This window comes from Camelus ferus, chromosome 21, assembly GCF_009834535.1.
Source record: "Camelus ferus isolate YT-003-E chromosome 21, BCGSAC_Cfer_1.0, whole genome shotgun sequence".
NCBI lineage: Eukaryota > Metazoa > Chordata > Mammalia > Artiodactyla > Camelidae > Camelus > Camelus ferus.
This window is the reverse complement of record NC_045716.1, coordinates 9,478,451-9,502,875: the sequence shown is the minus strand read 5'-3', so window position 1 is coordinate 9,502,875 and position 24,425 is coordinate 9,478,451. Positions and strand designations below refer to the sequence as shown.

General features: G+C 40.5%; 1 protein-coding gene across 2 annotated transcripts in view; it reads right to left on the bottom strand.

The window, feature by feature from the left end:
• Positions 1-505: 505 nt before the first annotated feature.
• Positions 506-24,425, bottom strand: part of TNFSF4 (TNF superfamily member 4) — a 72,602-nt gene continuing 48,682 nt past the window's right edge. The window contains exons 2-4 of one of the 2 annotated variants that reach the window (XM_006187695.3): positions 20,287-20,445; positions 5,327-5,375; positions 506-3,793 (exon numbers count right to left, since the gene is read on the bottom strand). In XM_006187695.3, the coding sequence (XP_006187757.1) occupies positions 3,447-3,793; positions 5,327-5,375; positions 20,287-20,436 (546 nt within the window). In that variant the 5' untranslated portion in view covers positions 20,437-20,445 and the 3' untranslated portion in view covers positions 506-3,446. Of the gene's footprint in view, positions 3,794-5,326; positions 5,376-18,569; positions 18,849-20,286; positions 20,446-24,425 lie in introns of those variants that run through there. The other variant, XM_032463720.1, reaches the window with a different exon arrangement.

Below are 24,425 nucleotides of genomic sequence, written 5' to 3'. Positions count from 1 at the left end.
CAGATACAGAGATACGCAATTCCAAAGCACTGCCAAAAACTTAATTTTAGAAACAGGGTATATTTAAGTCACAAACAAATAAATAAATGTGCACAGAAACTACAAACTGCACAGATTATTTCTTACTGCTCATTAACATCTCAGGTTGATATTTTGAAATACTACTTTAAAAAATATTTAACATTTTAAAAACCATCCGAGGGTTAGAAACAAGCCAAGAAGTCCTGAGGGAAAGAACAGAAGTGTATAGAATAGTTCTCTTTGAATTGGTCTCTTGAACCATGAAGGGAAGCCCTGAGGACTTCCACTGAATGCCTTTTCAAAAGCAAAGGTGGCTTTTGGCAGCTCAACCACCCCCTAGACACGATTCTGATGGCTGAAATCAGAAGCAGATAGGAAACCAGAAAGCTTGCCCCGTTGTCCTCCCCTCATCAGGGAATTAGCTGATCAGAACATAGAAGGATAAGAGAAGGATAAATAAAAACTCCAACACTCTAACCAGCAGTAAATTCTTAAATCTTTTATTTGTTTCCATGTAAATATCAATATTATTATTAGCTATATTATTAATATTAATATTTTTACTCTCTGAGAGCCAGGAGAGCACTAAATACAAAACTCTGGTTTAAAATAGGGGACCTGCCCGGTATGCTTAAAAACAAACTATCAGTTAAAGTCTCAGGAATATTAATTGTTTTAGCTTCGGTGCATTTGTACAATCCCATTTAGAAAAAGAGTTGCTAAACTGAATGGACACTTGAGAAATTTAAAAATTACTTAAATAAATCATTAGAAAATTGCAAAAAAAAAACAACCCAAAAAACAAATTATAATTTGGATCAAGACTGGAATCCCCTAAGCCATTTCCTAAACAGAAAGTTACTAAGTAACAATTGGTAACTGCTCTCAAAGGAATCACCAAAAAGGCTGAGGGATGATGTTACCTTGTCCAAGAAAAAAAAAAAAAAATCCATACAGTAAAAGAGAAGTTGATATATTTGACTCATAGCAACCAGTACATAGATATTCAGTATGTACATTCACAGTTACAACTATGAGCATAAGATTCTAAAACAAGAGAGGGAAAAAAAAACAAGGTGGAAAAATGGGAAATTACTAGCTAAGGTCCCTTGGCTAGTTAGTGACTGAATCAAAATCTGAATTCTGATCTCTTGACTTCTCATTTCCACAAAACTCTGCTGTGTCCAGAGAAAGGTCAATTATGCCTTTGAAGGAATGACTTTAAGGGAACACACATATTTTGATGGTAGAAGGTCAGGGAGTGGGCCTGGTGGGTGTCACTAATGCCCCTCTGTGGATGAAGGAGGCCAGCGTGGGAAGAGCAGACCATGTGTACCCAAAGAGAGTGGGCACCTGTGCGCAGGGGCTATGACACCAAAGACAACCAACTCACAGAACAATTAAGCTTAGGCCTAAAAGGTGTACATCCAGGAGAAATATAGTCAGAAATTCCAAACTTACATAAAGTAAACATAAGATTTTCTTAAATATTATCTATAGTCATCAACACTTACTTATTAGATATTACTCACTAAATAACTTTGACTTTGCAGAACACGGTCCATAACAACGAAGTATACACATACACACACACATATTTAAATCCTGAGTAGTCAAGACGGATGGCACAGAATATCTTGCTCAGAACAATCCATGTAAAGCATCTAGTCCATTGCTTGGTCTACAGTAGGCCTTCCATAGATGTTTACCTATGATTATGACTACAATTACATGAGTGCCTGGGAAGCCACTCAGAGCTTGGTTACTCTTACCTCATGCACAGTTTCTTTTACTTAGCTTCTTTTTATTTAGCATTTTTACTTAGCCTCTGTGTAATATTTAAAAAAGGATGGGAATATAGTTGGAAATAGACAAGAGGAGATGGCAAATTGTGTCAAACAGATTAAAAAAAACCTCCAAATGTAATTACGACCCATATAGTGTAGGGGCAAACTGCGTTCCACCTTTCTGGAGATCCTGAAGATACCATATTGTAGCATAGTATAATTACTATGATGACACAGAATCATCCAGAAAGATTCTGTGGTCCATCATGCACTCCAAAATTGCAAGGAAACATTGCTACCATTCAAAAGAGTTTTTATCAAAAATTTAAATTTATAAAAGTTTTGTCAGAAAACTTGCAAATCATCTGGAAACTGACTTAAGGAAAAGTACATCTGTCCACAATGCCAAAAGCTTGATATATTAAAGAGGGTTATTTAAACCAAACACAAGGTGATCTTATTTCGTTGCAAACCTTGGTACTGGCTGATTATTGGTCCTAGTCTCAATTATCAATGTGAGATCATATGTGATGTTACGGTGTTTCTAGACAGAGATCATTATTTTTTATAAGACGTTATAACTTCTCAATGTCTCTTGACGTAAAGTTGCAGTTGATAACAGAATCACTTCATTTTTTGAAACTGGCAAGATGGCACATGTGTATAAGGCATGGGGCTGAGTATCATCTCAGCACAAGCAGGAGGATGGACATGTGTCACTTTGCCTATCGGTGACCAAGAACGTGATTTCCTCCCCAGACTGAATTCCCACTGACTGTTGCTCTGAGAGATCCAGCTTCACTGCTCTCCAGTGTGATAAAGACAACCTTCACAATAAATTATCTCCCTCTCCCAGTTTAGAAAAAATCTCTCTCAGTTTTCCTTAAATCACTGATTAGATTTTTCACAGCATCACATCCCCAAGATGGCTCTTTGAAGGAAAATTTCTATTGAAAACATTTTGGTGGCTGGGAAAGCAAAAAAAAAAAAGTGTGAGCGAGAAGGAAGAAGCCCAGAGCACGGAGTACTCCTTAGCCGGCTATCTTCATCGAGTCCTGACAGCTGTTTGCAAGCTGATCTTCCTTCTGAACTCCGCCACATGAGAGAGGTATTTAGGCAATACGCAAACTGCAACCAAGTTCATCTTGGAGAGGCACCTCTGGCTGCCAGGAGTCGGTCCACACCACTTCTGGCAGATTCATAACCCGCCTCTTTGGTCCTCTTCATTTTGACAATGCCATATGTCACATATCCAGCAAATGGTAGTCAAGTGTCTTTTCTGATAAAGAAAGTTTACTATGATAATTTCCTAACCAACAGAAACAATACGTCTTGAGGAAGAGGTACCTATTTTTCTCATTCTCTCAGAGATGCCTATTAGGCTTGAGGCAATCATGAGGGATGAGGGCTAGGTGATTTAGGAGCTATGAGGATAAATACGTAAAGTTAACTGCTATGTAAAATGTTTTAAATATCCCTGAGTGGGGAAGGAGTGATCTGCTCTGGTCACATCCCATGTGGCCATGTATGAGGGCTGAGCTGGGATGACTCCCACTCCCAAGGAAGACTCAGTGTCCTCTCCATGCCCAGTTCAGCATTCATGCTGGTGTCTGGCTCAGATGCAGCCATCAGGTCCTATTAAGCACAGAATCCACCGGGATTTTGATGAATGAGCGTCAGTTCCCCACCATTCACCTGGATGTCTTCACAGGTGGTACTGTGAGTGCTCACATTCAAGTAGACTATGTCCTTGAAAGCCAGATGGGCCACTGTGACGAAGTCGACAGTTCTGACCTTGCTTAGGGAGAAGAGGGGTTCCCGACCCTTCCGGTACTGAAGGCTGAGGCTGAGCTCCTGAGAGAAGTAGCCCTTCAGGGAGATGAGATAGAAGCCGTCACAGCTGATGATGATTGAGTTGTTTTGCACCTTCATGGTCCCATCCTTGTTTGAGGATGCAATGGTGAAACCATTCTCATTTTCACACTCTAAGGAGGGTAGGGCAAAAAGAAAAAAAAAAGGGAAAAGAATGATTTCTTAGAAGGTTGTTGGGTAACAACTTCCCAGTATGTCTAGAAACATGCGAAGAGAAAGTGATAGGGAGAGATTCTGAGAAGAATGAAAGGAAGGAAGTACTGAGCTGGAATCTGCTTTACCTGTGGAATGGAAGATGAGGAAAAGCCAATACTAGCAGCCAAGAGCGTTTCAGGTGGGGCTGTTTACGAGCTGAACGATGACAGCAATTGGCAGGTGTCACAACAGACTTGTGGCAGGAAATGGAGCTTCAAGGTTTCCCTGATTTTTTTTTTAAATCATGAGGGGTTGGCCAACTTCAGTGCTTCTTTTCTTACTCAATGGTTAGACCAGGGCAAAGGGTGGCAGAAGTGCCCTTTTCCTGTGTCCTGCACACCCCCTCCACGCAAAGCAACTGCTTTTAACTCTTCCCTATCCTCTCTCCATCTGACCATGAAATGCAAATTTTTCACATGTCTTGGGCATTGAACTTACCAATAGCAGGTACCCCTGGCCTTTGCCAACGGTCAGTTAAGCTTAGCAATGCGGCTATGCACAGAATGTCCATGGGCTCAGGTTCTGCTAAGTGAGATGCGGGTGGAAGGGCTTAAGGACACAGATCTGCTTCTCCCTTCTACCATTTTATTGCCTTGAGAAGAGCTGCTGCCACTCAAGAAAGAAAGGGAAGAGTAGGAGAATGCGGAGTGATGGCTTGGGTAGCTTTGTGTGAGGCCATTTCAAGCATAAGTCAGAAACACCTAAATTTCTTTTATTTCCACAGCAGCCTCAGTATCATTCTGAGTGGTCATGCAACCATATCTCAAAGTCCCCACTCTGGCCCATGTCCCTTGGTGATAGGAAAGAACAGGTTCCCACTGCTGGGCACAATTCAGTAATTCTTGCTATGTACCAAGTCCAGGGGGCATACTTTGAATTGAAAATGTGGACCATGTATAGAAGGCAAGACATACTTCCCTTCAGCTCAGCAGAACTGAATAAATAAGTGAATATTTACACAGAAACTACTGGTGGTTGTCCTAGTATTAATCATGGATCCAAATAATGCTCTCCTGGTAATTAAAATACCACCTTTCCTTTAAGACAAGGGTTGGCATCCCCAAACTCTCATTAAGGTAAAAATCTTGTCCCATAATAGAATTCTGGGAAATAATGTGTCTTACAGTCAGACTTGTAAGAAGTAAAGTCTTGGTTTACTTACCTAAAAAATGAGAATAATTCCTACTCAAAGGATTCCTGGGAGGATTAAGTGAGGATTATAAAGTAATTAACACATTGACAAGCAAGTATTTGGTAACTAACTACTCCCCTTTTCTTCTTTATACAGCTTCTTTGTCCCTAATGAAAACAATATGCAGGCTCTAACAACTCCAGGATTTAAAATGCTTCCCTAAGGATATGGAGAGATCTTGTGTTATGGAGGAAATTAAGAGGCTGGAGAGAAGATTTTTTAAAAATTATGAATCAGTTAAATTTCTGACAATACTTACTGGTAAACTGTACTCTGATACTTTGAATTGGAGGGTACTCAGCTGGCACCTAAAGGAGGAAAAAGGATATATTTTTAGGGAAAAGAAAAAAAACAAATGGACTTAACAAGTCACGGCCTATGAAGCAGAACTGCAGTAGCCTGCAAAGGGAACGGCTAGACGAGAGATTTGGTTTTTCTCTCTGTGGGTTGGACCCAGACTTCCTACCTGCCCCACTTCCTGTTCCACAACATCTCTGAAGATAAGTTAGGAGTATTCTGTTCTTTCATGCATCTAAGATCTGTCCTCACTTGCCAAACCCTTCCTTGGCATACTGTTTTGGCTCACCGAGCCCCAATTTCCCATTTTGGATAACAGAGCACTTGATAGTCATCCTGTTAAGAAACCCATTCAGTCACAGAGACCCCTCATGGAGAAGGCTGTGACCAACCAACCCAGCATGGCAGCAGACTCCCAGAAGCACTGGGCGTGAATTCTGGAAGCCTCCTGGCTGCTTGCTCTGTCACTGTACAACAGGGGTAAGGGTGTCCTGTTTTCAGGGCATACACGCAGCAAATACTGTCATAATCCTCAGACATGAGTAGATCTGAGTGTACTTTTTTTAATGCTGGATCTTCACCTACTCTTTAACCACATGAAAAACCTAACTAGAACCAAGTGACTACTCAACAGCAAGAAAGAAGTAAAACAATGAAGAAAGGAAAGCTGATAGATACAATGCCTGTAGAAGTTTGGTGGATAAAAGAACAAAATCCAACATGGAGCAAACTCCAAAATACATTAAGTGAAAAAAGCAAAGGCAAAAAGTGGACGCATGTATAAAGTACATTACCATTTGTGTTAAAAAATAATGTTTGTGTGGGCACTGAATTTATCTGAAAGAAAATAATGTTGCTGCTGGAGAAAGAAATTGGAAGCCTGAGGTCAGGAGGGGGAGGTTCTGTCACTTTCCATCGTCTACTTTTTTATATTTTCCAAATTTTGTATTACCTACTAAAAAAGGAAATAGAAAAACAAAACAACAACAACTACAAAAAAAAAAAAAAACCACCTATTGCACCTGCCAAGAACTACTCCACCCACCAGGTTATTTTTGCCAAGATGTCCTGATGAAAGGTGTGGGGAGGAATCTGTTTTCATGCTCTGAGGTGGGAATCACTGCTTCCCACTCTCCTGGCACACTCGTAGCCGCAGTCAAATGGATTCCGCTGAGGACTGCCCACACAGACGGAGAATCCCCTACGCCCCTTGTACACAAAATTATAAGCCTTACCAAGCTGAAACCAACAGGCAGTGTAGGAAGAAGGGAGAGCCTTTCTGAGCTCTGCCAGTGGCTGGGCTCCAGGAGCACTATCATTCAGTGGTGAGCACATGAACTTGAAAGTCTTTGGCGCTCTCCCCTCTGTGGACTGTGTGTGAGGCTGAACTCATGTCCTTCGTGCTTTAAGGCAATGTTCTGGAGGAAGGCTTCTCAAAAGGCATATTACCCCAGCACCGCAATCCGCTGCGTGAATGAATGCCCCCACTGCCATCCCAGCCGGTTGGTTCCTTGGAAAAGTCAGAAGTAGCCTGTGCTATCACACCAAGAGCATGGGTCTCAGCATGCAGCAACCTGGTTCTAATGCCAGCCAGGCAAGGATGGTGTCATTTTAGGCCAGCTTCAAAACTTCCCTAGGCATCAGAGTCTCATCTTTAAAAATTACTCAAAGATCACAGGCATCCCTTTCAGCACTGTCCATGATTCAAATTTTAAAAGTTGCAAGTCAGTTTTAATAAAAGAGGAAAACAGGAAGCCTCCTCATCCCAAATTTACATCAAGCTCTCTGACCTAAAAGCCCTCATAATTTGAATATTTGATGGATTTTGTAAAATCTTCAAAAGGTTCCTGCAAACCAAAGAAATCCCCCAAAGTTCTGAAGTACTCTGACGAAGTAGGGGTGGTAGTGACCAACAGGATATTCTGAGACCAAGATGCTGAGAGGCAGCAAGGAAAGCACGCTTGACTTCTCTCCTAGGGAAATCCACTGCAACTCCAGACTCAAGCTTCTTTCCTTCTCCTGAAGGCTACCCAGGAGAAATTATTAGAAATTTGCTTAGTCTCAGAAGTTTCTCACTAGCATCAACGTCACCAAGACTAGACAACGCTGTGAAATAAAATGAGATGGCTCTTCCTCTTGCTCCACGTCCTTCCACAATGTTTCCCTTCATCTCCTAAGCCTGGTTACCTCATGCTGACAACCCAGCTGCCCAGAAACACGCCCACAGTGCCCAACCCAAGGCTTTCCATCAACCTCCTTGTCAAGCCTTACTACTACACATAACCTTTCTATGTCCTATGCCCAAACCAACCATTTCCTCTAATCTCCTTGACCTTGAATAGAGCCTGGTAGGACAAGACAGAGGGTATAGGTTTGGGAGTCAGATTCAGTTCAAACTGTGACCTCTCTAGTTTTGTGAATTTGGAAACATTATATACCACTTCTAAGCTTTAGCTTTCCTGTCTGTGAAAGGAAGCCATAATATTGTTATTGCAATGTTCCAGGAGATGACTCTAAAGCTTAAATAAGTGAACACATGTGAAGGCACTCAACACTGTGCCTGGCACATGGTGAGCATCCAAAAATTACCTGCTTTCTTTGTTCTCTCCACCAAAAGAAAATGTCCCTCCACCTATGTCTACCCATCAAAATATCATCACCTTCAAGGCCTAAATCAAATTCCTGATTTTGGGTTTCCCATAGCAAGTACTTAAAAATTGCTCTGTTTACATGGATGTTTATAGTAGCTTTGTTTATTATTGCCAAAACCTGCCAAGCAAAAGCAGCCACAATGTCCTTCAGTAGTTTAAATGGCTATATAAACTGTTATAGACAGACGATGGAGTATCATACAGTGCTAAAAAGAAATGAGCTCTCAAACCATGAAAAGACATGGAGGCACCTTAATTGCATATTACTAAGTGAAAGAAGCCAATCTGAAAAGGCTACATACTGGATGATTCCACTATGTAAGCAAACTACAGAAAAAGGCAAAACTAGAGAGATAGTTAAAGATCAGTGGTTGCCAGGGGTGAAGGAGGTGGGAGAGATGAACACAAGATTTTTAGAGTCATGAAACTATTCTCTATGATATTCTAATGGTGGGTACATGTCATCGTTCATTTGTTAAAATCCATAAAATGTACAATACCAAGAATGAACTGTAATGTAAAAAAAATTTTTTAATCTACCACTATTGGATACATGTCTCCTCCCCTCTACAAGGCCACTCAGCTGTGTGATGTTAGGAAAATGGTATTACCTTGCTGATTCATCTGTAAAATGGAAACAGTAAAATCTGTTATCTCAGAGAGTTGTGAAGATTTAATAAGAAAACGTCTGTAAATTTTCAGCACCTGTCCTGGAACATTGTAAGGGGTTGATAAATGTCAGCTATTATTCTTAGATGCCCATGGGAGACAAGATTCATGTCATGTTCTCAATTTATTCTGTATAACACTATTTAAACTTTATATATGATTAGAGAATAAAGGTATTACTAAAATAAAAAATGAAAACCATCAAAATCCCCAAAATATCAGCTCTCTGAATCTCTGTAGCCCAGAGAAACAATACAAAATGATCCCGGCTTTATGAGAAAGGTCACCAGGAAACAATCAGAAAATATTTATTTTACCCACATGCACAAACATGACCTTTTTTATATCAAGAAAATCAAAATCCTCAGGTCTTCTCCAGATACTGAAAGAAAATAGGATATATAAAAAGTCCCAAAGGGTCTTCATGTGAGGAAAAGCTATAGAATAAAGCTTCTTCAACCCAGAAAGTCAGAGGAGCCCATACCATCCTCAAAAGGGAATAGAAACTCCTATAAGTCTACATACCAGAAGCAAAGTACAGCACTGAAGTTTGAATGAGGTGGTCTCAGAAGCATTTGAGTATAAAAGAAGTCCTCTTCTAAGTGAACATGGTATTTTACAGACGAAGAATTTGAAGCCTGCAGAAGTAAAGGAATTCAACTCCTACCCTCGAATCCAGTACAATTTTCATTATATATAAAAAAGGGTTTTTTTCTCCCCATGCAAATTTGAAATGAGGAAAAATTCCATGAAGATTGTATTCATTCTCCATTCCTTGTGTTCACTTTGGTGCAAGTTGGAGGAAAGAAGAAGTTGCTGCACACAGCAGACTGGCAAGGGTGGTGGTCTCATCCTAAGAGTGCACAGAGAGAGCCCAGAGCTCAGGCTTCCCTCCTGGGTCTGAGGGCTGTGATAAGTGGAACCAAGAAAACAGGAAGAACAGAGTCCTCAGCAGACAGCTGACATATAGGCTATCTGACCAACTGACTGAATAATCATGTGTCCCATCTAGGCACAGCTGATGATGCAACAGAAGGTCCACTGGCCCAGTGTTCTCAAACTCTACCGTGCATTAGAATCAGCTGGGAAATTGGTAAAATTGTGCAGACAGCCAACTTAGTCATAAAGATTCTGATTCAAAAGGTCTGGGTGGACTCAGTAATCTGCATTTTCCAAGCATCCAAGGCTCAGGATTTGAGAATTACTACTTTAAACGGTCAACTCCTGAAGGCCTAAATCCGGGAAATGTATTCTCAGCCATGCCACTGGCAAAAAGCATCCCTATCCCAAAGCTGGTGCTCAAGGAACGTTTGCTCTACTGTAAGTCTTACTCAGTAGTTGACAGAATAGTTATATGATTGTCGTATTATTTAGTGATTTGAAACAGCATCAACAATTACTGAGTACTTGCTATGTGGCAGGCATTACATTTAACTCTAAGAACATGAAGGAATAGAACACATAATTATTTTTTACAAACTTGTATGCCAACTGGGGAAATAGTTCCTCTACATAAAACCTCTGGTAAACATCAATAGGCAATGTATATACCGTAAGGTTCCGGAGAACAGAAAAATCATTGCAGGATTTGGCAACTCAAGGAGGAAAGACTTGGGCTTAAGCCTTGAAAGAGAAAGAGGACATAGGTAATCAAAAGGAAGAAAGGTCTAAAAATGAGATCATTCTTGGTGTAGCCAAGAAAAACAATAAAAACTTATTGAGAACTTACAATGTGCCGTGCACTGCATTATCCTTTCTCAAATTCATTACCATGTTTGCTATTCAAAATAATACTATTCAGTAGGAATAATAATTAGCCATGTTTTACAGATAGGAAAATGAGAGTCAGTGCTGTTAAGAACTTGCTCAGGAATAAATAGGTATTAACTTGAGTCTAACTGAACCCCAAGTTCATGATAATATCCTTTCTATTTACCCCACACTATCCTAGGAGTGAAAAAAAACCACAATGAAACCACTTGTCTGAGGGCCCAAGATTAATTTGAATTGTTTTCATCATCAATACTGAGCAAGATTAAAATAATAGGTTTTAGATAGCTGTCAAAATATTCAGATATGTCTCAAAATATCTAGATGTTCCCCAGGACAGAGCTCCTCAGCCAACCCTACAAGGCTGTCTGTGTAGTACAGGGTGGCAAAGCCTCTAGCTGGGCTCTGATTAAATGCAACTGTCCTGACAAGGGGCAGCAGGACAAGAACAAAGTAAACAGCAAGGAGGTGATGCAAAAAACAATCAGAATTATGTCCTCTCCTGGCCTCTCTCAGCACCCTGAGCACTGAACTGTCTAGAAGATAGATGGAAATGTCTGGTACCTAGCATTTATCCAGCAGCCTGTACCACGGGCCCAAAAAAGTGATGTTTGCTTCAAAAGCTCATCCTTGGAGTGTGTGAGTTTCTAATTCTGATTCACTGGGATGTGGCGTGAAGCTGCCAAACTTATTCTCATGTGGCATTTGCCCTGGAAGGGAGGCATCTGTGGCAGGAGGGAATGACTCATCAAATATGATAATAGGAGTGGGCTCTGCATTCACTATGTGGCCTTGCCCTTCCTCACTTGGTATCAGTCAAGATCTTAGGTAGGAGTGGGATGGAATTTGAGTCAGTGGAAGATGGTGGGGAAACGGATCTGTGATGGAGACTCCCTGGTTCACCATGCCACCCCCACTGGAACATGGACCTCTGCTCCCTCAACCTTAGACTTCATATCAATCGGAGGAGACCTGAGAGATCATGAAAGCACAGCCTCACAAACTCTCAGGTTTCAAGAGCCTCTGAAGAAGAAGATGGAATTTTCCATACTTACCCACTACAGGGGGCTGGAAAGGTAGACTCTCTTCCTGGTGGATTTAATGCGTACATAGCGGGAACTCCCTTATGAAGGGAAGGACTCCCACTTCTGATCAGGGAAGTTCAGAACGCCACTCAGAGAAAGGAATAGGAGGAACAGGCAAAAACTGATTCTTGGCCAAAGAGTCTTCCATGTTCAGAAAACACTATCCCACAAGTTATATTTCTTAGAGATAAAGATGCACAGCTTTGAAAATCTTGCTGACTAAAGAATATTGAGATTCAATGAACACAAAGAGAAGCCATTTTAACTGTCATCTAATAGCTTCTCTTTCTCCATCCCTACCTTTCACCATGGCAGCCAGTACCTTTTTCTATAATCTGTCTCCTAACGTTTACCCTCTTCTGTCTACACAGCCCATGTGATATTCTAATACTGTTTCCCCTCTCTGGTCACTTCCACTCTTTGCATCAAATTTACATAGCAACAGCTAGCCTCTGTTTACTGCCCCTCTCCTCTACTGTGGTTTCACTGTTCCAAATCCTTAGCAATGAACAGATTTCTAACAAGAATATCAAGTATTCAGGTAAACAACCAAAAGCATCCATGTGACAAGAACACACCTTCAAATTTTTGTGATTGACCTAATGCAACCAATTCTTTACAGCCTCAAGAGGAAGATACTCTTATACCTGGGTTTCCCTTTACACATTAACTGGGGAAATCCTTAAAGCACACTGACAGAAGGGTCTGTCCAAACATGGTTCTAAGAACTCCCCTCCTGTCAGACAGAGAAAGTGGTATCACTTACACATGGAATCTAAAAAATAAAACAAACTAGTGAGTATAACAAAAAATAAACTGAGAATAGGAATGCCTAGGTCTGGTCTTAGAACAAGTCTTTTCCCTTCCTCCATTTCTAATTTCCTCATTTTTATGTCCAACCTCAATTAAGACAGTAGTATAAGCAATGTGGAATAAGTAGCATCTAAGGACTCTTTATTTCGTATCAGAGATTAGGCAAATCGCAACATTCAAAAGAATCCCAAATTACTGGGGGATAAGAAGACATTTTGAACAGATCTTTTCAACACAATAAACCCCTCAGCTGTAACAAAAGTAGCAGGTTTTCTCCACAAGTGTCTCCCTCTGATGGTTAATGAACAATCAAGAGTATCTTTTGTGTTGTTTATGCAATGAAGCTCTTAGCCTCATTTGCATAAGGCTAAATAATACTCAACCTGTATTCTGCTACGAACTAAGTTTGTTAACTGGTAAAAATCATCACCAAATAGGATGATGGTGGTGGTGGTAGCAATAATGACAGTGACATTTTAAACTAAGGCCTTCCTGTTAATTAATGGAAGAGAAATAAAGCACCTAATGCAAAAGAAAAGTATGCTCACTTTATAATCCCAATTGAGAAACTAGATGCTGAAGCTAGGGAGATAGCTTTTGGTGAAACTTCTTACCGAAAAGCTGCACTCTACTTGGTTTTCCAGTACTTGGCATATACTACACTATTGCTTCTTTAACTGTCTTCTTTCCCCACTAGGTTGCAGACTCAGAGAGGGCAAGGAAGACCAGGTCTTGCTCACTGTTGTTTCCTCAATGTCTGACAGGTAACTGATTCTTGTTGAATAAGTAAATTAACAAATGGTTTATACAAAATTCATGTCCACCTGGAAACTTGGCATGTGACTTGATTCGGAAGTAGGGTCTTTGCAGGTTTAATTAACATAAGGTAACTAGATTAGGGTGGGTCCTAAGTCCAGTGCGACTGGTGTCCTTAATGGAAGACGAGGGGATACAGAGATACGCACAGGGAAGATGGTCATGTGAAGATGCAGGCAGAGCCTGGGGTGATGGAACTACAAGCCAAGAAACACTAAGGATTGCTGGGAGCCACCAGAAGCTAGACAAGGAAGGACACTTCTGTAGTGCCTTCAGAGAGAGCATGGCCCTGCTGACACTTAGATTTTAAATGTCTATCCTCCAGAACTATGAGAGATTAAATTTCTTTTGTTTTGAGGTATCCAATTAGTGGTAATTTGTTAGGGCATCCCCAGGAAACTAATGCGTGGTTGCAAAAGTATTTGTATCTAGTGTGAAATCCCACTTATGACAGTCAAATAATTATCTGAATCAGAGTCTGATAGAACTAGACAGACCCAGGGAGATTACATAGTCTAATGACTGAGCTAGTGCCCAAATTCAGGTCCCCGTTCTCTTCTATGAATATATTACACATGGCAACAGTCTGTTCTATCAAAATAACATATGAGGTATTATGCTATTGTTAAAGCTTCACTACATTATCTATATTTGTTAAGTATATTTAGATCCCTTTAAAAAAGGAATCTTTCAAACCTTTATGCCAAGTTATAAACCTTTCCCCCAACTTTTCCTCAAAAGCAATTAATGTTAGAAAGAACAAATTTTAAAACAGCTGGCCAAAGTTCTTAAGGCTTAGCGTCATGGAGTCTTGGCCAAGTGTGATGGAAAGAGACAGGACTAGAATTTAAACCTAGCCTCATTTTCTAAGCCTGATATTTCTGTATTAACCTAGACAAGTCTCCATGCCTCAAATTTCCTCATTGTGGAACTGCACACAAATATCTATCTTCCTCCAAGATCACAGTGAAGTGAGGATGAAAGTAGGGAAAAGACTGTAAAAACACAGATGGTTATTGCAAGTAGCACCAGGAGTGATGCCCCTCAAACTGCCCCCAAAAAGAGCTTTGAGTTCTCCATCTTCATTGTACCACAAAATACAGGGCCAGATTAAGATCTTGAGGGACCCTGGAAGTTAAAAACATTAAGCACCGAACACATAGGTAATTCAAAATATATTTTACATTACTGAGCAGTAAAACACATGTTTTACAACTTATTTTATAACCCAGCAAGGTTTTTATACTGTCCCTTGACTATTTTGGTGCTTGTTTATAATTCTTGTAATACTGATTGTCATTTTCATCCTGATCTTTGTCAGTTTCACTGGTTCTCTAGGCTGATGCCTACGGGGAAGCCCAACCTGAGAGTCCATTTACACTCACTGGGCCCTCCGGCTCCCCACCTAGACAACACCTTGGGAGTGAAGGCTTCTATCCATAAGCTCTTCTTTAATTAGTATTGGAAGAACTAAAGTTTGGGTCTGTTTGTCCATCTTCCTGTCAGAGTGTGTTCTTTAACAGCATTTTCATGTTATCAAAGCTAGACACATTTACACAGACTGATAATCCATCCAAATTGCGTCTCAGAATGAAATGTCTACTGAAAAGAAAAAAATTTTTAATTATGTCAGTCACATCCCCAATGTTTCTACTACTGTGAAGCAGACCTCTATTCTAAATATAATTTTCTGCAACCAAGTTATTGGAGAATTGGATGAACTGTATCAAAGTAGGGGAGATGGAACCAGCCTGGGCCATGTGTTGTAAGGGTGTCATTTTAGGCCTCTGAACCACTTTCATATACTAACCTAAGAACACTTTATACCCTCATAAATTCTCCCCTTCATTCTTCCTTTGTTCGCTAATACATTTAATAAGCTAATACAATTAATAAGCTCTTAATTAGAAACCTATATTCACACATGCTAGAATTATTTCAAGGTCTTTTTTTAACCTTAAAGTTACAGCAGGGATATCAAAATCCATGAAGTTAAGTTAATCTTAACTGTGATATGCTTTCTGAGACTGAAGTTACGGTGTATGTGTGCTACAAGGTAAACATTTTAATGGTGGTGTGCTTGTGGAAGCATGTTCATAAACAGTGATAATCTCAACACTTAACAAAGCTCTATAACACATTTGCTCCTCGTAACAACCAAATTCCAGTTTTAGAAATGATTAAACTGACACTCAGAGAATTTCAGGGAATTTACCCAGAGCCCTGAAGCTAAAAGACTGGACGGAACCAGAGTCTTCTAGTTCCTGGTCCAACGTACTCTCTTCTAACACCTCAATGCCTCCCCCAAAAGTTTGAGATGTGTTGTATTTTTGTATGAAGACGTGTTTTAATTCCTTCATTTGAAAAGATACGGATGTCAAAAGTATGGGTGGGTGCAAACAAAATGCACGAGCACAGTGGGGAACACAACGTCATCCTAACACTACCGTGTATTTCATCTGTGACTATGAGAAATAGCCTTTCTACTCTGTTACTCAGTTGTATCTTTTCACTTCCTAAATGTAATAATAACGTTATACATGGCTCCTCCAACCTGAATGACTCCAGAAGAGTTAACGTCCCTAATCGGATTCATGGATGGAGAATCCCTGAAGTGGGTGGGAAGTCAAAGGTTCTCTCAGAGCGATGGGCACAAAAGTAATTGCTATTAAAAGAAACAGAGCTGGAAGGGCAGGGCAGTCAGCACCTAGGCCAGGCTGGGTCTGCCTACTCAGGGCTTGCAGCTAAGGGTTGAGGTCAGAGAAAGGAACAGGGACGTTCTATTCCTAGGTCTACACCAAGAGCCTTTCTGCTCCTTCCATCTCTCCTCTGAGTGTGTATATTTGTTTCTACACATGTGTACATATGTGGCATTTTCCAGCAGGATCCCTGTCCGAGTTATTCTGTCCTATTTTGAGTACTTGGGTCAGAACCTGTATTTAAATTTTACATTTAGAGAATATCATCACTAGGTAAACAGTGAACAATATTAGGCCCTCCTGATACTGTTCATCCACAGATGAGCACTTGGCTTCCTGAGAAAAGTTTTCTCATCTTTAACTCCTCAGGAAAAAAAAAAAAAAAAGGAGTGGATTCTCTTTAAAAGGTATCTGAGAAATGTTAGTTTTACTATGGTGCCCCCTAGTGCTATGCGAGATTAGATTCACTATCTGTATTTGTCAATATGTAGACCATGCAAGAGAAGTTAAAGTTGGTGAAATGACAATTTGGGTAATTTTTCCTTTACTTTATTTTGCATAGAATGGAATGAAGTGTGCTCCCAAGACACCTAGATTTTCAACTACATTTTCTGCCACTTTCCCCAGTGAACCCTCAACTTCAACCATTTTGAACAATCTGCTTTTTCTACCTAGAAAGCCTTCTACCCATATCCAACCACCACCATCCCTCTTGCCTATTCAAAGAATTTCTACCCCTTCTTCTAATATTAGCTGAAGCATTACCTCCTCCTCCAGCTTTTATCTTCCCTGAGTTTCTGTTTTCTTATCTGTAAATGGACTATGTCTAATGTCTGCTCAAAAATCCAACGATTCTGTAAGTTTTAATTAGTACCTCCTTTAAGAGCCTCAAAATACTTAATGATAAGTCAGTTCGATATTTCAGATGTTTTTTTTAAATTCTTACAGATTTGCTTATAAAATACAAATTCAATTGCACTGAAAATAATTTATTTGAGTATCTGTCATTTAAAATTTTCTTTAACTTGTTAAATTACATGGGGACACATTTAAGTTGACCTAATCTGAGACAAGATTTTTCTAGGCAAAAAAGTCTTTCTTATTCCTGAAGGATACAAACAAAAGTCCAAGTTGTAGCCTGAAATTTCCTCAAGAAACTGAATTCTAATTCTAGCCCTCACTGACACGAAACAGTTCATTTTCCAAACACCTCCACTCCTGTCTTTCCCAAGAGTAAAGGTGGTAAGAATGCAAACCTTTAACTTCAAGTGGGATTTGCTGAAGAATTATCACTAAAAGCATATCTATGAGGTGTGCTGGCAAAGGTGATAAAAATCTTGGAAGAGCCCAGCTTCAACAGCTCGGGGACATAATTTACCAAAGCTTCTTATCTTATAGGTCAGCTTCTTTCTGCCATTGTTCCCAGGCGGAGGTACAGGTAAGACTGGAAGCCTGATACTTTAAACGGCAGCCCCAGTAAACAGCCAAATAGCGTGTATCTTTTTTTGCGACAGAAGCACTCAATTTTATAACTTGCAGCATGGATAGCCTTCTATAGCAGCCACTTCTTTCCCCTTTCTAACCCAGAATAAGTTGTTTAGATATGTACATAGTATATTAATAAATACAGATCACAAATATATGTGCAAATCTGATCTCCCCTAGTTCCTTCCTAAGAACCAGGATATTAATAAGCCTAGACACAAAAATCCAGTGACTTACTATTCTATTTCTCAGATCCTTGTACCCATTTTATGAATATATATAAACTACATACTCACAGGAGATTAAGCTGGAAGAGATCTTTCTGATCATTTCATCCAACTGCCTCACATTTCAGATGAAAAAAAATCAAGACCCAAAAAGGGAAGTAAGTTATACAAGGAGTGGGAAGGTCCATCTTTTTTTCTGACATCTCAAAAGCAAAAACTTCTGCTTTTCACACAATTAAATAAAATTTAAGCAAGTGGTGAGAAAACAAAGGTTACTAAATAAACTTGATCAAAGGGAAGTTTGACTGCCAAATGGAGTTTAATAGTTATATCTGTATTTTTTTAGAGTCATCTATGTAGACAATTATTTTATGAAGTTAAAAATTAAATCTAAGAAATAAGGAAAAATCATGATCATTCTCCAAATATCTTTCTCATATAATAAGAGATCTATTTAACTGGCTAAATGATGAGCATTGCAGCTCTATTTCATCCCCTATTCAGATCACTGTAATATTACACCTTACAGAAGTAGGGGTTTGACTGGCATCGCTACCTACCCTATCCTTCAACCAAAATTCCAAAGTCTCACCTATCAATTTAGGAAGGCTACCAGTCTATGTCCCTTCTTCAAGAGTTACTCTACACTTTCTCTCTCAATCTCTCTCTCTCTCATTCTCTCTCTCTCTCTCACATTCACATACATACACACACACCACCATTGATCAAGTTCCAGGGAGAACACACACGACCTAATCTTTGCTACCGTTCCCCTTCACACAGTGTATGAGATTAAATGTAAGGATACATTGTGCTGCCTTGGGTCCTATTAGCAGCATAAGAAATTATGTTAGCTGAAACAGTCTAGCTAGAAATAAGAAAAAATTAAAGTTAATATCAAGTGAAGAATTTCAAGTATCTGTTCCCCTCACCAAATCTGTATCCAGCGTATATGAGAGCACATTTACTGAGCAAACAGTTCTAACGTACCTTCTCTATATTTGCTTCCATTTCTGCGCCAGGACCAGAGAAAGCTAATTCTCTCCCCAAGATCAGCTCACCGTGAATCCTAGTGTCCTGGAAAGCAGCACTCAGCTTCCCTTCCAGGCTCTGGCACAGAACTGCTGGGTGACGTGTCAGAAAGGACCCCTCTCCTCTGCGTCTCCTAGGTACTCATATTCCGGAGCAGCCCAGGCACCAGCTGAAGCTGGCTACACTTCTGTATCTGTTTCAGCATTTGTTCTCTCCTGCTCAGAGCCCTAGTGCAATTCATTGTTAAGCCTAGACTAGGGACATCTATTCTGTCTTTTTATCATCCCACAGTGTAAGGAAATATGCAACACTGTGGTTGTTTGAAAAAGCACTCTCAGGGCTCCCAGACCCGGTGAATAAACTCAGCTGTTCTATTTTGGGTTACTCTCTTTTCTTCTCGGAAGAGCCTAATTCCGGTCTATGTCTTGGGCATCCTGCCATGGACACTTCGCTCCTCCCCGACACCTTCTCCCCAGATCACCTACTCTAATTTCACCCAAAGGGTTCTGCACAGAGAAGGAAACATGTGGCATGAGGACAGGTGTGTTGTTGTACTCACTGGTCTACAGACTTGAGCATGACAGCAGCTACACTTCTGGAATCTGGGGACACGAGATCTCTCTACAGTACAGTGATCACAACCGCACTCCCACTAGCCTCTGAGCACCAAAACCCTCTATTTCCTGTAGGCAAAGACTAAGGAACCGGCTCATCTCATCCTGATCTCATCTGAGGTACTCAGTCTTGGACCTGGCCATCAGAAACGGAAGTTTCTATTGTCAGACCTTCACCAAGGAGACTTTTTTAATCCAGAGTAACTCCGAGGGAAACAAGAATTATCAGATTAGCCCCAACAAGGGAACTCAGGGAAATAATACTTATTTTCTTTTTGGTAGAATTTCCTGCAGTCAAGAACATCCTTAAAGATGTTTGTAGATATGAACAAGTAACTAAGAAAAAATAATGTAAAAGGGACCAGAATAAAGAGAAGGAAAAATGGAAAGAATACCCTCATTAAGAGGGGGAATACTAAAAAGATGACCACCCACTTCATAATGTACTGGGCAAAGTGATGTCTGTTAAGTTGTGATTGGTAGAGAAAGACTGTGAGAGACAGTTTCTGACTAAGTTGTTGGGGCAGATGTTTGGCCATGTGCACATTCAGACGTGAACACATAAATTTCTGCCCTGAAAACAGACAGAACTGAATATTGATACTGTCAGCATTCTTCAAAAAGCAAATCTCCTTGAGTGTCTATGGGATTTATGAATATGATAGGAAAGTGGAACCTCTCTTTCTTATCTCCTTTTTGTATTAGTTCCCTGATCAGATGCTTTCCAGCAGCACAGGTGAACCAAGCAGGTATACCAGTGACTCAAAGCTTCAACGTGACAGCTCATAAAGGAATACCAGGATTCTTGTATTGCAAAGAGAAAGAACAGTCCAGAAGCAGTGCCCCTGCCCTACCCTCACTGTGCCCTACCACTGCCATACTGAAAAAAAGGAAGGAAAAGAGAGACAGGAGGGTGTTTGACCACACTTTATGATCGCTGAGAGGAAAAGGAAAAAGATCAACAGTTTTGGCGTCAGATTATTTCCAAGTGACTATCTGCAGCGGTTGGGGCTGCTATTAGCATGAGCTGGAGGAGAGGACGTGCCAGTGGCGCATCTTACCTGAGCATAGAAGTGCAGACAGATGTAAGTGAGACACAGGAGCAGCCCCAGCCCCTGAATTACGGAGGCCACCAGTAATAGCTTGTTCCTCAAGAATCTCCGCCCTGGCGTGTTTCCCACATTCCCGTCCAGGGGTTGGACCCCTTCCATCTTCACAATCTGGATGCAGGGAAGATGAAAGCTGTGACAAAGGGGAACCTGAAGTAGGACTGACTTCTTCCCCACGAAGAAAGAGATGAAGCCAAAACAAGGCGTATCAATCAGAAAACACACAGAGGGAGGTCCCAGGACCAAAGATAAAAGGCGATTGAAAGAGCAGAGCGGACTCTCTCAGTTTTAATGCTGCAGTTTTTGCAGGCAGGCGGGGGAACTTCTTTGTGACTAATCTGAATTTCCCCTTTACTTTCTTTCTTTTTTTTCTCTCTGGGCTAACAGGGAGTTGTTTTTGTGGCATTCCAGTTCTGATTTGAGTGACTGTGAAATGATAGTCATAAAAGTGTGCTATTTTCTTAATTTCTCATTGCACCAGTAACCAAATTGTGGGTCACTTGATGAAGATAAAAATCATCATCCGTTGATGTCGGAACTCATTTCTCCCTTCCCCGAGGTGTCTTAAGTCATAGAAGAGATTTATGGAAAATGCTAGCCTTAAGTTCTTGTCTGCACTTTCTTAGGTAACTAAGCACTGAACCCATTTTACAGATTCAGAAATAAAAGCGCACACATACCATTCTTGAAGTGGAAAACTAAAGAAAATGTGACGGTAGATCATGTAGAATTACAGGAGTGAGATCCTCTAGTTTTAGTCCATTACATTATAATGAACAAACTAGTATACACTGAGTGTCTACTATGTGTTAGGCACTGTGCTAGACAGCCTTTCAATCATTTTCTCATTTAATCCTTTCAGGTAAATTTAGGAAACACATACATTATTAACCTTAAGATAGCAGGAAAGAAGCAGAAGAGCATCCTGACTTCTCCCCTGTCTCTCTGCTTTACATTTTCTCCATACCTAATTTTTGGCTGCATGAACAAATGAATAGCTTCAAATAAGCTTTGAAGGTTGTTCCTTTCTTTAAGATCAGGGTAGGCTCAGAACTTGGAAAGTAAGGGTATTCTACCAACAGACACTACTTACCCTTTACCACTGAAATTAATGATTAACTGAAGTAAGTGATAAAGTAATGGATAATGTCAGGTTCAAATGAACAAATATTTACCGAGTACACAGTAAGCCCAGTGCTGTACTGGACAGCACAGGCATGCTGGGGAAGGGCTGTTTACGACAGAAAAATGCTTCTGTGGGCAAGTATGTCTCTCTGAGCTCCCCAGCAGCCACTCAACAGATAGTTACAGAAAGAAAGGAGGAAGGAACATTTTGACATCAACAATACAAACGTTATATGCAACTTAATTTTACAGAAAATTGATATTCGAGAGAGAAACAGTTTGTGGAAAATGGAAAGTACATTTATTATTACAGTGTTAATCAGTTAACATATGAATTGAAACCCTCATTATAATCATTACACCTTGCATTTGCAGAACATATAGGTCTTCAGAAGTTCAAGTTTTTGTCTGAAAGATAGGGTGACTGAGATACTACATCATACACTCCAAGCCAAAACTAGAAATCAAGTTCAGTTTAAAACTATTCTAAATGATTATTAATAGTTATTCCTATGAGAAAAGTATGTGTAACATCCAAGGTATGAAGAAAAAAAAATTGAAAGAAAAATCAGTCTGTGGAGCGTAATTCTTGAGTTAAAGTTAATAGTCACAAGTAAACATTAAAATGGGTAACTACTCATCTACTTTCAAAACCTGACTAAAAGAGAGTCACAGCCAAAAAAAAAAAAAAAAAAAAAGCCTAAAATACTATTGGAAACTGCAGAGACCAGCTGGAAAAGAAACAGTAAAACTACTAATGCTGAAAATCATAGAAAATATTTTTAAATAAACATTGCATATCTGTGGCCCGAGCAACATCTTTTCTCTGCTAACAGCAAGGCTTCTATGACGAAAAATTGACAATTACTGATTTTCTCTATAGACGATGAGAACTCTGCAAAAGAACGAATGGCCACGTTGGTGATGTCTGGGGAAAGCACGGGGTCAGCTGTACCAACACGCGGGCCTGCACATTGGAGGCACACCTCTCATCTCCCTTGCCTCTGTCTCCTACTGCCACATTGTGCTTTTTATTGAGGTTTAAATGGTGTTTTACATTTAATTTTTTTCTTTTTTTATTGAATACATTCCCATAGCTTCTTCACATTCTTTCTGGGAATATACATGAAAAAATAAATATCAACTGGGCTGGGTGTTTGATAAGACCATGAAAGAATTTCAAAGTTCATCAGTGAACTGGTCTAGCATTTGGAACAAATGAAACCATCATCAGAGATATCACTGTTGGCATTTCAATCTTGGGCAGATGGGCGAATCCTCCATCTTCAAAGCTGACATGTTTTTAAAGAAGTCAAGTACGTACCTGAATCCATAGACAGTTTTTTTCAGCATCTCACAAAGATCATATGCATAGACACATCAGAGCAAATCAACCTTGGAATGGAAGCCTCAGACTTCATTCCAAGCAATTAGCTTCCCCATAGATGGTTAATCTCCAAGTGAACAGCCACTTTAAGACTATAGGAAAGTAAGGGAGGAGGGAGAAGGCTTTGACATGTTTATGAAGCAGTAAAACTTTTTTTTGGTAGGGGGTGGTATTTGGTTTTTGTTGTTTTGTTTTAGGGGGGTTGTTTGTTTTGGTTTTGAGGTGTTTGGTAACATCCGTACTTTTCTTTTGTTCCTAAGTCACTAGTCCATTCAACAAACATGAGCCAGGTGCCTACACGCTGATGTTGGGGAAAAAGGAACAAAAAGGAGGTCACAGACAGGAAGGAAGGACAATCCCAGCTAGGAAGGTGCTGGGTCTGGGTCCAAGGTGGCTGTGCAGGAGGGAAGGGTGCACAGGGGCAGGTTCTAGGATGGGGACAGCTTCCTTGAGACAAGCCAAGTAAGTCTTAGAGAAACCAGAAGCAGTCTGCTCATCCGGAAGAATGCAGAGGGGCAGCGATTGCTGGGCAGGGAGTAAGGGAAGTGCAAGCCCACTTGTGCACAGGTCACTCAGGGAACTGTGAATGGAGAGGATGATGGTGAAGGAGAGTGGCCTGGAGAAGAGGCTGAGACGTGTCGTGAATAGAATTTGGTTACAAGTTAGGAACTTTGAACTCTATCCTGAAGGCACTGCGGAAACATGGAATGGTTGTAAGTAGAATGCAGAATCTTTCAAGGCGCTCTGTGCCAGCTGAGCTGAGTCTAAAACTCTACCTCTGCACTCAGCTCTCCAAGGCCCTCATCCCAGAGTGGGAGCGTCCATCCTATTGGAAGGGGAGCCTTTATCTTCCCATAAAGCTGTCCGCTGCTTCCCAAGTCCTGAACAAAGGGCTGCATCCACCCAGATAAAGGTAACTTTTTCTAATTCATAAACTCAGAGAGAGTACCTTGTTCTAATTCACACGAAGTATGAGCTGGGGCGATGTTCAAGCTTGCTTATCATTTAAGAGAGAAACTGTAAGGTCCCAATCTAAGGCAGAGGATAAAGAGAGGAGAAGATACTCACAGTGGCTGTTCACTCACCAAACATTTTGAGGGCCAACTCTGTGCCAATCTCCGAGCACACAAAGGGAATCATAACTAGGCTCTGCCCTGGTACAGGTGACAGAGTAAGATGCGAGGTGATAAAAACAAACGAATTTCAAATATCAGACACCTGATTTGCCACTTGCCTTCTCAGCTTGCTCATGACTCTACTGTTCCCATCCCGGGTAACGTTTTCAGCACCCCAGAATCTCCAAACCCCAGAATCAGCTTTGACTCTTCCTTGCACCAGTCAATCAGGCTTGTAGGGCCATCCCTGCTATACAGCTCATTTTCTCCTCCACTTTGCCATTTCAACTGCTTCTGACCCAAGTCCTTATTACTCCTCACTTGATCCCCGGAATTAAACTCAATCAGCTGTTCTCCCTACTTCCATTCTCTTTGATCCTCAATCCATTCTGTTCTGGCAGGATCTTTAAACCCAACGATGACCCAGTTCTTATCAAGGAGTATCCACCTTACAGAGGATCAAG